Source organism: Acartia tonsa, chromosome 11 (genome assembly GCF_053477335.1).
Source record: "Acartia tonsa isolate MP-2025a chromosome 11, ASM5347733v1, whole genome shotgun sequence".
NCBI lineage: Eukaryota > Metazoa > Arthropoda > Copepoda > Calanoida > Acartiidae > Acartia > Acartia tonsa.
This window is the reverse complement of record NC_137270.1, coordinates 14,480,351-14,495,173: the sequence shown is the minus strand read 5'-3', so window position 1 is coordinate 14,495,173 and position 14,823 is coordinate 14,480,351. Positions and strand designations below refer to the sequence as shown.

The 14,823-nt window shown below is 29.7% G+C and overlaps 1 protein-coding gene across 2 annotated transcripts in view; it reads right to left on the bottom strand.

Annotated features, from left to right (window-relative positions):
* Positions 1 to 14,823, bottom strand: part of LOC145332476 (protein turtle-like) — a 79,528-nt gene that overhangs the window by 29,867 nt on the left and 34,838 nt on the right. For both annotated transcript variants that reach the window (XM_080177477.1, XM_080177478.1), the window contains exon 17: positions 1,585 to 1,658. In XM_080177477.1, coding sequence (XP_080033603.1) covers positions 1,585 to 1,658 — 74 coding nt within the window. The remainder of the gene's footprint in view (positions 1 to 1,584; positions 1,659 to 14,823) is intronic.

Genomic DNA, 14,823 nt, shown 5'->3' with positions numbered 1-14,823 from the left:
TTAAAATGCATCCTCCTAACCAATGCAAAATCAATTTCCGTCACATTTTTTTGTAATTAATTTGTTTTTATTCATATTTGATTTTTTCAATCTAAGATTTGGTTGAATTTAAAGATAATGTATCGTTTTTTTAGAGATTTATTCAACAAGTTAAACTTAAGATATTAAGATCCCTATATTTTGCATATCATTGGTGGAAAACTTTGGACACTGATTGTTTGAACGACCCAATAAAGTTTTAATAAATTTTATCAAAATCGTTTTTATAAAAACTTGGGGAGATGTTTAATTCTACTCTAATATCCTCTCCCTCCGTGGTGTTTTTAGCATTGTTCAATTAACGACACCTTGACTTTAGTAGAGTGTTTAATGATTAATCTAATTTTATCTTTATTTTTTTTCTTTTCATGTTTATTAATTTTCAACCTATATAAAAAAACACTTATGTAAGAAGCATAAATATAAAGATCAAAGAATAAAAAATAAAAAGTAGAGAAATATTACATAGAAATTTATTTTTACACCTAACCTATTATATAAAGGAGTATGATTTTTTTATGAGCTTAAGATCTCAATAACTCTTAAACTGATTGAGTTATCCTTTTTTTGAACACAGTAATAGTGTCTGACTGATTATGACGTAACAAAAAAAATTAGCCAATGAGAGTCCGTTATTGACCAATGGTAAAATTTATAGTGGCCTCTCATTGGCTAATTTTTTTGTTACGTCATAATCAGTCAGACACTATTACTGTGTTCCCTTTTTTACTCTTGTGAATAGCCCCTAGATTCAGTGGCCTAGTCGCTAGTTTCATGTAAACAGTTTAGTTTACTATTTTTTGTAATAAGAATAATTATAGACGGATGTACGGACAATTAAAGTAGTAAGAAGATATTTTTCAAGAATATTCGAAACCGAGTAATTAACAACTACCTATAAAATTGACTGAAGGCGGAGGGGCAGATAAGTTATAGAGTTGTTTATTAGTCAATTTACTTATAGCCAGTGGCGTGTACAGGGAAGAGTAAAACAATTAGGGGGTGAAAAAAGAGGATGGCAGGCCTTTCTAATTTAAATTTTAACAAAGCATGCTACTGTTTATACAATCTATATCTAGTTCCAGAACAAATTCTTGGAATCGGATTATTTTCAATTTCAAATATATTGTGAGTTTATTTTGAGTTTTTTTCCCCTCAAATTCAATGTAAAATTACGTAAATGTCTATTCCTACGTAATATCACAAAATATTTCTATTATCCAAAGGCAACATTCTAAATTACTTTTAATAGTGTAAAATGGTAAAAAATCAACAGTCTCAGACTATCTTAACTAGCAGCCTAGAAAAGTTTTACAATTGTCTTACGGACGGACTGACACTGATTAAGGTAGGTGTTAAAGTCGGGTGTTTACACCCCCTACCGTACGCCTCTGTTAAAAGTGGGTGTTGACACCCCCTAGCCGCAAGCACCTGGCACTAACCATTACTCTACCCTATCCAGAGTTTTTACCTAAACCCCCAAGAAAATAAAAACTTGGACATCATTTTTTGATACCCCGGTATCGCACGCCTCTGATCAATTACCTGTATATCTGCAGATTCTGAGGTGTTGTTGAAACTCCAGTGAAACTTTAAACCAGAGGTTGGGTTTCCATCAACTGAAAAAACAAAAACAAGAATGAGCTATTTCCAACAGGCCGAGGTTTTTAATATTATAAGTTTATATTTGCATCGCATCATTTTAGAAAAAAAAATAATTGCGATCTGAGCTATTTTTAACCTGATTGATAGTTTTAAAACAAGGGCATCAAATTATTGTGCAAAGCGGGTAAATTTTTTTCGCAGAGGTTCAGAAGGTTCAAGAGGGGAAGACATTAACCAAAACTTTAAGTGGTGTCTAAAGAACCCCTAAATTTGTTGTCAAATTTTCATGGGAGGGGGGAAGAAAAAAAACTAACTTAATATTCTAATTATTGTTTTTATGGCTTTAAGAAGAGCTTTTCATCAAAAAACAAACATATAAAGTATATTACATACCAACTTAACTTCAAAAATTGTTGCTTCATAACTTTTTACATTTTTAAAATACATATTTTTGTCCCTTACAATACCACTAACAATAGTTGATTTTTATTTCTTTAAAAGATTTTTATTTAAACAATATTACAGTTTACTGTTCTTTTGGAAAGAATTAATTATACTTTTTAGTTAGTCATCAAATGGAATGCCAATAAAATATTTGTAAGAAAAATATTTAAATAAAAATATATATATTGAAATAACAAGAAATGGAATTTAATATTAAAGAAAGAAATATGCTTTTTTATGAATTGTTGATTTTTTTTCATAAAATTTTCCTAACTTACGTAATGATAAAAATATTTTTTTTATGAGGAATGTGAATATTCATTATATAAATTGCAGATTACAAACCATTTGATTGAAGACCTTTATCTAAAAGACCTAACTTTAAAACTTTTGATTTTTTTAACATCCTGCATGAATGTGGGGGTACACTCTCCAAAATTGTTATAAACCTTCCCAGGAACCATAAGAAGCTAAAATTGTAAAACTGAACCATATATCTTCAGCAGTTAGCTATATCCTTTGTCACAGACAGACAGACAGACAGACAGACAGACATACATACATACACACAGACAGTTAAACATTCTGTTACTTTCACATTAAGATAGAGGTTCAATTTTGTGTGAGAAAAAGTAATTGCTCTGCAATTACCAAAATATTTGGTTGCAAAGTTTACCTTTTCTTATACAGGTATAGAACAATTGACGTCAAATTAATCTCAGTCATAATTTTTCTGGAAAAGTATTGCTGTTGATGTCCTTACATCACTGAATATTTTTACACAGAAAAAAAATTTACGTCTGCTTATGTTTCGCATAGACAAAAAACACCAACTCTCAGCCATCTAAAGGGAAAAGAGAATGGCCGATTAATTGATGTATATCTCAATGATTATACACAAAAGTATCCCTTCTGTAGGTAACAATTAGTTGTTGAAACGTTTGGACACTAAACTTAATGAACCAAACAATAAATGTTGTATAAAAGTCCCCAAAGTTTTTTAATCAACGAATAAAAAACGTTATTATAAAACTTTGGGGACTAGAGTAATAAACAGTTCAATGTCCCCTCCCTCCCTGACCACCTACCCTTTGCGCCACTCTGTAATAATTAAATTTTGTATTGTAAAATTACTATTATGTCTTATTGCCAATATAAAACACTATGCGGATATGTTGAATTCAACGCACACCCAGTAGTTAATTACACCTAAAATTTATTGTTTTTTCTTCACTTTTTCTGCACCTATCTGTAACAGATAACAAGGATGGCAATATTTGTTAAAGCGAACCCAAGACATAGATGGAGCTAATAGCAGTAATATTAAAAGATTATAACATATGATTCTTATTTCTCCTTGGAGAAATTCCCCTTAGAAAAAAATGACTCCACCAAAAATTTAGTTTACTTTAAAAAAACAAAAATAGAAAATGGGGGAGGGTTGCTACTTCCCTCTCACCTCAAGTACACCTAAAGACGCTAGTATTATATTTATCACCCGAGTAAATCATGCATCCCTTTCAGAATAATAAAATTTAGTTATATACAATTCTTTATGATCAGCAGCGAGGGAGGAGACATTTGACTGTAAATCTTATTTTTAGCATAAAAACTTTGGGTACTTCTGTAGAACTTTTCCACCGATAATTGGACCGACAAACATTTGAACTTAAGAGTCGAAGCAAAATTGTAAGTAAATTTGTTGAAAAACTGCTTGATACAGAATAATGATTATGGACATACTTACATTTTTAGGACTTGATTATAGAGTTGCTTCGCTTATAATATTGTTCTTTGTTGTCCCAGGAATCAATATACCAAAAATCAGATCAAACGGATAATTAGATCACATAAAAAATTGTTGTGAAAAAAGTAGAAAAATCAACATGTTTAAAATGAACACAGTAATAGCGTCTGACTGATTATGACGTAACAAAAAAAAATAGCCAATGAGAGGCCGTTATTGACCAATGGTAAAATTTATAGTGGCCTCTCATTGGCTAATTTTTTTTGTTACGTCATAATCAGTCAGACACTATTACTGTGTTCGTTTAAAATGGACGTACGGACATTCTGGTAATGATTATAGAGTTGCTACGCTTTCTAAATCGTACCTTACTACTACAGGAATCATCATGCAAAGTTTGAAATCGATAGGACAATTCTAACATGCCTAAATTAACGAATAAAAGCTATCTATCTCGGACGTACGGACGTACATACAGAAGGACCGACCCTAATTATAGAAAAGCTTCGCTTTAAAAGAAGGTAGGAGTGGTGAATTTTCAATATTTGTTGATGGATCCGTATTTGTCAATAAAAACAATTCAATACGATAGTTTTTCTAAGAATACATTATAACAAAATAGCAGGACGGTTTTCAAATTATAGTTTAACATAAAATTTTTGTTATAATTGTATTTTAAGTTGATTATAGTCAAACCTAAAGTAACAGGATGTTTGACTAATGTTTGGCAATTCTAGCTGATAATAGCTGCTCTTAAAATTTTCAGCCAATAATAAAAGATAAAAACTTACAGATGAACAAAAGGTAAAAGCAGAAAATTGTAAACAATAATGCCCTTTCCAGTATGCGTTTTATTAGAACTGGTTCTTAGCCATATTGAAAAATCATGTATAGCATCGTATTACAGACAATTTTCCAAGAATATTAAAACTATAATCATAAAATTTATACTAGTTTTGTTAAATTGCTCGGGGGTAGCAAATCTGGTTTTAATGTTTCATTAAAATACATCCGCGGAAAGCTATCTGTAATACGATGCAAAATTAACAATTTTGTTACACTTTTTCTTTTTGTGCTATTTTTTTCTCATTTAAATAAAATATATTTTATTAAAACCTGAACAAGTCAAATTGTTTTCTTTATTGGAATAAAAACATAACAGAGAGAGAGAGAAAGGTTGGCAAAAAATGGGGAAAAAATTTGGCAAGGTTATAAATATAAAGAAGACAGTGTGAGATCTATGTTTATTTTTGCAACAAAAACATACATTTTCCTATTTAGCGGAGAAAATAAAGTAAAATAATAGAGGGGTTATAGGTTATATAACTGTAGGTGGGGACCCTGAGCCAACTTTCAATTGGGTCTTTGAATATCAGCCAATAGCATCGAATAATTTAACATACCCAAGACGCTAAAAGATCCGAAAGCATTTTACTAGCAGCCTAAAAAGGTCCCCATTAACACTGGAACCATTCTGAGTTATAAATATAAATAATTATTCATATATTAGCAAAACAACAAGTTAAGTAAAAAGAACAGCAAAGTTTAGCTCTTATTTTTCAAACATTCCTTAAATAGCCCCAACCCCCCCTTCTTGTTTTCAATTTTCATAAAAAAAATATGGGGGGGGGGGGTTGAGTAAAAGATATTAGTGTAGTACGGACAGACCTTACTTACAGAGTAGCTGCTCTATTGTAAAGGAAACAAAGTATATTCTAAATGATATATAAACAACTCTTTATCCTTATACCAGCGGATGCGCTTCTAGCATCTAGGAGATATGTATTCGAAGCCAAAAACCAAACTTATATTAAAGAATGAAATAGCCTAAAACCATCCAGGGACCTATTAAATGCTCCAATACAATGGAGAACTCAATCGGTACAGTAGTTATCGAAATCTTAAGCTACAGACAAAAACCTACTACTTATAATACTAGGATAAAAAAATTGTGTATGTAAGTATGTCTGTTTGTTAAAATCTAAAAAAAATGTATGAATGTAACATACTGTATTTCTGGCATTCATTATATAGTTGCTACACTTTTCAATACTGAATTATCATAAAGTTTAAAATCAGTAAAACAACTTTAACATGCTTAATTAACGATAATAAATTAACAAGAAAAAAATACATTTTAAAATAGGAGAAATGAAGTAAACAAATTTTTTGTTATACTTTGATGTGCTTGTTTTCGAGAAAACTAAGTTAATGAATTTTCTTGTCTGTTTTGGGGAGAAAGGAAAAAGTAGCGAAAATAAATTGCTGTTGTCATCACTTTTATTTATAATCTTATGGAGGTTGGTTGGTCTCTCGAATCGTTGATGTTTATCTAAAAACTTAATTAAATTCCAAATCATTAAAAGACGCCAAGATTTCTCCAGAGCTGGATCTTTAAATCATTTCAATGGTGATCTAAACCACCCCGCGCGAAATTTCAGCCAATCACAGCGGTGAATTTTAAAAATGCGCCGCTGTGATTGGCTGAAATTTCGCGCGGGGTGGTTTAGATCACCATTGAAATGATTTAAAGATCCAGCTCAGGTAATATGGGTTTCTATAGAAGATATTTTATAAGTATCCCAAGTATAGTTTAGCTAGATTGTCCTTAGATTAAAAGACACGTTTTAAGACCCAACCAACAACTTGTTTTCAAATATGTTTCTATTGTCTGCTACTATGTTCTGCCTTGAGAAAACTTTTAGCGGCATTCTATGCGCTAGTATCCAAAATCTTTGATAAGCCAAAATAAGAAAATTACAGTTCTAGTGCCAAAAGTCAAAGACAAACACAAAATGAATTTTAGATACATTGTCCCAGCCCCATATCCCCGGTAAAAGTAGAATAAAGTAATTGTTAAAATTGTCAGTCCTAACTAACTACACTAAAATGTCGCATTAATTTAATTTTCAAACAAGGATGTCAATTTTTACCAGAGCTAAACGTAACAGTCGGTCAAACGAACATGTACAAATACTTTGAAAATTCTGCAAGAAATATAAAATCATATAAATATATCGCAAAATTATTTAGTATCAGGACGATTACAAATTAAATCCATAGTTTTGAGGACTTGATTATATGTAGAAATTCTTCGATATTACATCATGTAAAAACTATTGTGTCAAATTAGCTAAATATAATCGTGTACAAAATAAATATGGTAAATTGAATTGATATGAATGACATAAAGAAGAGAAATTGAGAGAATAAGTTAAAAATCACGAAACCTCTAAAAATACGAATTACGTGTTTTGAAGCATGACCGACAGACAGATGAACAAAACAATATATCATAGAAATTTTACCTTAGAATTCTATGTGTCTATCTTCAATAGCATCTGAGAAAATCGTACTTCTCTCAAGGCGTAATTGACTGACAGACAAAGTGAGTTGTTTCGCTACTAATAAACTTATCATGCAAGAGATTTTCTTAAATAACTTTGTTCTTGAGGGTGCAATATCATAAGTTTTCAGATTATTTTATTTATTTATGTACAGGGTCCTAAAACTAATGACTGTAGGTATATAAAATAACATTACTTTTCTATACTTATTAGTTTAATATACTTGTAACTTGTGACATTAAGCCTATTAGAATAATACCCCTGGAAATGATTAACAACTCTAGATACTTTTGATTTAATGAATCAACCAATCAAAATTCATTAGGTCCAAAAGTTTCAATCAATAATTGTAATCTACAGGAAAGTAATTTTGTGTATCATCATTGGGGATGTACATAAATTTATCGGTTATTGTTTTATCCCTTTAGATCCCTTTAGGTGGTTATCAAACCTTTCAAGTTATTTCTTATTGTCAAAATTTTTATGCTACTTATGTATCTAAAATTTTCATACTTAATTATTAAATGGCAGCTTCAATATATTTAGATTTTAGAAATGTTCTATATATTTTGAAGACCCTGTTTGATTTGCATGTTTATGTACGTATGTACATGTGTTATGTAGCAATATGAAGATCTAGAGCCTTTCAATTGGTCCCAGGATATATTCAAAAAAGTTTGTTCAAAGCAGCAAATTTACTGAATTTATCTATAATTTTCCAGACCTAAGAATTATTCACAGAAATAAGGATATTATGAAGCAAATCTGGCTGGATCTTTAAATGTGTAGCCGTTGGCGTAGCCGTGACCGTAGTCGTGGCCGTAGTTGTGGCCAAATTCGTAGCCGTAGCCGTCGCCACTGACAGTGCTGCCAATAAAACATGGATTTTTAAATGTTTAAAGTTTTTATTATTATTATTTTTTTCTACATATTTTTACTGAAAAAGTGGTTGTGATTTAAAGATTTAAAGCCGTGGCCACGCGTAGCCAATTTGTTTTAAAAATCGCTATTAGGTTAGTGGCTGTACCTCTGGCAGCGGCTACGTCAACGGCTACACATTCAAAGATCCAGCTCTGGAGAAATAAGGCAACCCAACATCAACCATTATATAGTGGAGTATTTATGTTATTGCACATAAAATATTCTTAAAATACACTAAATCTTAAACTTTTTGTCTAATCATAAATTAAATTGATAAGACAGTTATACAATATTATGTCAAAATAGTTAAAATTGCATATAATTGATTAATTATAAAATTTCTATGATTTCTAAGTTATACTATATTTTCACAAGGGCATAAATTTTAACACACTTACTAACACAATTAAACTACCCTCTTTTTTTAGCTTTTGCTAATGTTGAAATTGTTAATATTATATGGTTACTGGTATATTGAAGAGGTATATGGTATTGGTAGTGCATGCAATAGGCTGCCACTGTTATGTCAACTTTAAAACCTATATAATAAGCTAGTACTATTATATAAATAGTGGTTAGGCATCTAAACTAATTAATTCAGCCACAGTCATTCTTTGATTTTGCTTACAAAGTTTCTTAAGCTATTAAATAACTAAAAATTGGGCTGTTTGTAAGATCTTACTGGATATACATAAATAGCTACAAATGGAAAGGGATTTTTTAGTGAATCTAAATTATTTTATGAGAATAATTATAATTGCGGTTTAAAAACTTTTTGGTTCACCCTATTTTGCATTTATGCTTAACTTACTCCTCCTCACCTTGTAACATCCCTTTCAATTCATTCATCCTACCCATTTCTGTACAACCCTTACCCCCCTCCCACATTCATCTGTTTTGCGTATTGGAAAAGGTATAAAATACAATTTTCTCAGATGCATATCTTTCTTTTTTTCAGTAGCAAAGCTACTCTATACTTTTTAAAAGTCAGTAGTTTCTTGTCTGCAAACACTAAGATGTCTTATGTTTCTTTTTTTATTCCAAAGACCACTAGTCACCTATCCTAAAACTTTTTTATTGTTTTCCATGTAAATCATTTTATATTTAACATGGATGATGTTATTCTTGTTCCAAACAGCCTTCTTGAAAACAGTTTCAGGCCAAAAGGGGCCCAACAGTTTGAAAGTAGTTGTTGAAAAAGAAATAAGGAAATATATTATACACTTAATTCTAAATTTTTTGGAAGAAATGAATTTATAGAAAAAGGATAAATCGACCCAAATAAGGAGATATTTTATGCTTTTAAAAAATGCCCGTTTCACAAATAACTTTTAAAGGTCTACCGATTTTTTCTGTAGGTTAACCTAAACAAGTACAAACCACAAATACCTTTATAAAATAAGTCAACCTAAAGCTTCTGTAGGTCGACCTAAAATTTCCAGATTTTGACCTTTGTCTTTTGTGAACTGAGCTTAAAACTAATTTTTATTTTAAAAAGCTCTTTAATGTTAGGTTACAAAGAGTAAAATAAAAAAGTACATAAATAAAATACTAGAACATATATTTGTAAAACAAATAAAAATTATTTTATTTTATTTTTTTTTTTGCGTACATATAAATATTTTATTTCCATATTTCTGTGTGTTGGACTGAAAGAAAAATATTGAATGTAAATATTTGCTGTTCCTATCAATTGGTGCGAATTTATGAGAAAAAAATGTCAAAAGAACTCATATGAGATATTTCAGTACTATACCTAGAAATAAATGTGCAAATTTCAGACAAAAATATAACTTATTAATTGAAGTATGGTACTAAATCTTAAACCTTTCTTAAATTTTCTTGAACTACGCTTTTTTTCTGTTTTAGATCTTCAATTAAGTGTTTAAGTGAAGAATTTTTTTTTTTCACAGTGGCTTGACTTTTGGTCTAGCAGGAGACTGCAGTCTTGTCATTAGCTTCTAAAAAAGAAACTGAAAGGTTAGCAAACTAAAAATCATAAATTCTAATCACTGAACAACAATGTGTGTAGAAGTTAAAACGAATCATATTTATACAGTACAAAATTCAGAATAACTCTATGTTCCTAGATGTTCTTTTCTTTGCATAAGACATGTAAATTTGAATACAAACATGAATTAAGGATTAGCTTCCACAGTACATCATTTCAGTCCTTTCACACATGTCTTAAGATTGAAATTAGAAAGGAATGAAAAAATGAAAACTAATTTAAATAAATAACAGTACATATTTGGATATTCTTATTTAGTTTACAAAAGAATTATATCAAATTTAAAAATTTTGAGTACGAATATGTAATTACCCATAAATATAAAGTTTAATCTTTCTGTTTTTTTTACAGAAAGTAAAATATGTTTTGTTGATATGTATTAATATTAAAGACCTACCATAGTTTTTGAGTATCTCACCTACTGTTTATTACATAATTCTAAATCATGAATCAGTGATAAAGTTTACTTTTAATGTCCTTAATTTTATTGAAGAGCAGTGTAGCTAAGTTTGCTTTCAGATGCAAATCTGGCAAATAGATTTTCATTGAAATTTGCATCATTCCTGATTTGTTGGTAGTGACCAAATTATTGATTCTTAGCACTGTCCTCCTTCAGTTGAAAGGTTTTGGACATTTGATTTGATATTGCATATACAGGAAACTTTTAAATTCTCAAGAAAATACAAGTTATGCTTGCATTCTGTTATATAAACAACAACCAAGGTTGACAATTACAAATTTCTTCAAATTGTAAGTCAAGGTTCTAAAATCATTTTTATTAAAACCAGATCATTAATGATTTAAGTTTTTTAAAAAATGATAATTAGGCTTTTTCCCTCCCCTGTAAAGATTATTTATTACAAATAGGGTACCTACTGATTACTAGGTAAATATTTCTGGTTATGTAAAGATTCAATTGAATCAGGAATATTGGACAAGGAACCAAAATTTTGGAATTTCTCTGAGTAAGTCCTTTCTATTTTTGAGCAGAATCATAATTTTCATTTATTTTTATATATATAACAAAACACTGTTTCCATTTTGGAAACCATTAGAAGTCAAAGAAAAAAATAAAAAAAAATTCAGTTTATATATCTCTATACTCCTGGTAAAGAAACCAAACTGCATTGATCTACTGCACTTATGTTTGTGAGGTTCTTGCATCATATACTTACTTTTAGTCTTTCATCTTTCATTAGGTACAAGGAAAATAATGCGTATTTTTGCAAAGTAATAGTGTACTACATGGTTTTATTGCTTATTTAATTTTTTTCTGTATAGAAGCTACTTTGTAAGCTTACATTTCCACCTGTATATTTGCAATAAAACATTTTCTCTTGCTATTTTTCTATATATGTACCATATATAAACTCACTAATAAAATATGAATTTAGAAAAAGGTTTATAGAATGTTTTCAAAATTTTAAAAAGGACAAACGACCACAGATCTTTTCTATCCCATATGGACTACATACAAAAGGTCTGGTTAGGTAAAGTAAAGGTTAGATGAGCCCCATACATTTAAGTCCCTGCAGGTTTTTGGCACATTCTCTGTTAGGGGCTAGAAAGATGTTATTTTTCAAAGAATGAGAATTAAGGAGTTTTCAGTGGTCCATTTAAAAATGGGAATAAGAGCACCAACTTATCATCATATCATGCAAAAATCCTTATTAAAATGCAACAGTCTAACAAAAGTAATTTTGAATAAAACATAAAGTGAAAAATAAACAGTTTTAATTTTTGTTAAAAAAATAATACTTGGAAGAAAATGAAATAATTTACCCAAGGGATTTCCACACAGAAAGAAAGAGATATAGCATCAACTCTAATTTAACAATTATATTTTTATTGAACTATTAACTTTAGATGAAATTTCAGAGGAATTTTTTTTTCAATTTCAAGGGTAAAATGTAAATTTTTCATCCATATTTTACTATTTGGGTATTGTGATAGCACTCATTCCAGAAAAAAACAGAACATCAAAAACCAGGTAAAAAAATATTAAATATACCTAGGTATAATGTTCTTTATTTTTTGATAAAAAAAACCCTAAAACAATTTGTTATTGTTTTTATAATAAAAACATTTTAAAAATTCCTTATTCCCAAAATTGTGAAATTTTGCATTCCAAGGGTCATTACAAGCTAATAAAGATTATTTATTTGAGCAGAACTGTACTAGAGGCTTGGCAGCTAGAATCTTATTTTACCCCAAAAAGCTGCTGTTGAAACCTCAGTGTCTTGGTCATTGTGTGAGTGTTATCAGAAAACTGAAATTTGAACAAAGGAGTTTTTGCGTGGAGAAAAATTGTGTTTTGCAAGGACAATATTTGTCCTTTGAATTTGAGAATTACGTGGCATTTTATGTTTTTGCGCATTTACTCTGCCAAGAGGTTTTCAGTGTGCTTGTATTCCTTTGATTGAATGGATAGGAAGATTCATTTTTGAGAAAAATGTATTGTTTTGAGCTAAGAGAGAGTGCTTGGTAGTGTGAAAGGGGGCTGTATGAATTCTCAGAACAGGTGTTAAACTGTTTCTATAAGTTTTCAATAAAACAATTAACTGCTGAATGAGATATTCATCCCTTTCCTGGCCAAGCTTCTCTATGATCTAGGCTGCCGTGTACGTCCTAGATAAAAAGTCAGCTTTTTTTGAACAGCAGCCACGACACTTAGCCTTAAGAAAGCCAATGTCGATTGAAATGTTTAATGTGCAGTTGTAGCTAGAAAAATTGGAGCTTGCAAATTTTGTTCAGCAACAACTGTTATCATGGAGTAGAGTAGATGCCGAGCCCTGCCTGTACTTGCATTGTCAACAAATGCAAAAATCATCTTTCTAATTTATATATTTACACTTTTTCTTCAAGTTAACTGGACACTAATTGAAAATACTTTCTTGAGTTGTCACCAAAACAAGGATGACTACATTCTGAAGATATTTTTACAGATTACATGAAACTTAGCAATAGAAACTATTATGTAGAATAGGTAAAATTATTTGATTATTTGAATGTCCTTGAGGGTTAAGTGAAGAGAATTAATTTAATCTTAGATCAATTGACAGAAATCCTTACACCTGGATGGATTTAGGGTTTTTAAAATTGAAATGAAAATGTAAATCCCTTTATCTAATTAATATAGTTGAGCTACTTCCCTTTGATTATAACACAAAATAAAGCTTTATACCTTAATTTATTAGAATTTTAATTCCAATAAAACAAAAAGTTTTACAATATTTTTAAAATATTTTTTTGTTAATTCTTAATGGCTTGTATTTAGATGACATTACTTAATAATTCAAAATTTAAATAACTACATTTAATACTTTTAAATAAACTGTAGATAATTTTTAAAAAAATCAAAAAGTTACACAAAACTACATATCTTTCTGGTTTTGTTTTGGAGGATGATTACAGAGAAGCCCTGCTACCTAAATATTTGTTATGCAAAGAAGAAGTATGCATTATTGTTCCTTTTTAACTTAAAAGTAAATTTCTAAGTGAAGAGGTTCCAAGGTAAATAAAAACTTTAATTTATGCTCATATTTTTAGGGTCTTTAGTAATTATGCACTGTTGGGTTAAGATTTAAACTAATAACCTATCCAAACAACTAGTGGGTTACTTGGGCAACAAAGAAATTAATTTTTATTTTGATTAATGGATCTACCCAATCTCCATCCATAGAAACAAAACATAAACAAAATCTAGTTTTTTCTTCTTTAGATTTTACTATTTTTCTTACATTTTTTTAACATAAAAGATTAAAATCTTGTAAAGAAAACATACATAGCATTAACATTTTCTTTTCTTGTTTTTCATCTATTATTCAGTGTTTTCTCTCTCTGTCTTTTCCTTTTTATTTTAGCATAATTTAAAAGTTTTTATCAGAATCCTGTAAGATCTAATGGAAAGTTTACTCTTACCATGTATATTTTTATTTTTATTTAGGTAGCAAAGATACTCTCCTAGACCAAGGTGTAGGTCCCAGATTTTCCCTGAGGGTATTACAACGAAGCTATTTATAGAGCCTATAAAAAAATTATGTCATACTGACCTAGCATTGGTCAATTAAAATGTATACTGGTCTACTGTTGGAAATTTAGTCTGTGTTTGACCTATCATTGGTAATTTTTTTTATATGGAACTAAAAAAAGCTTCTATTAAAACAAGCTACTTATTTAGTGGATTGAGTAAGATAAAATCAAAATAGGCGATGAATCAAGGACGTCCAAGTTTTTTTTGTGGTTGTCAGAGGTGATTCAATTTTAATGTATGGTTAGGTGTAAAATATTATTTCCAGACTTTTTAAATACTTTAGAGTATAGTAATTACTAAGCATAAATCATAACGTGGTTTTGTTACTATAACTTAAAGGAGGCAAAAAATAAAGGTTTAAACCAAATATAGAAGACAGTTGAAATATTTTCGCGGAACAATTTTCACAATGAATTAAAATGTGCACTAACCATCCAGCCATCCCATGAGGCGAATTAAACATTAGGAGAGCTTTAAAAAGTTTTTGTTTTTAATTAATCGAACAACTTTAAGAAAATTTCTTACGTCATTCTGTACAACAAACAAAACAGAAGAGAAGATTCGCTACCTTAATGGGCTAAAATGGTTCTTTTTTGCACTAGTATGTCTATGCTATGTGAATCAATAAAAGTAAGGTTAATGCTAGACATTTAGCCATTCAGTTAAGGAATATAGG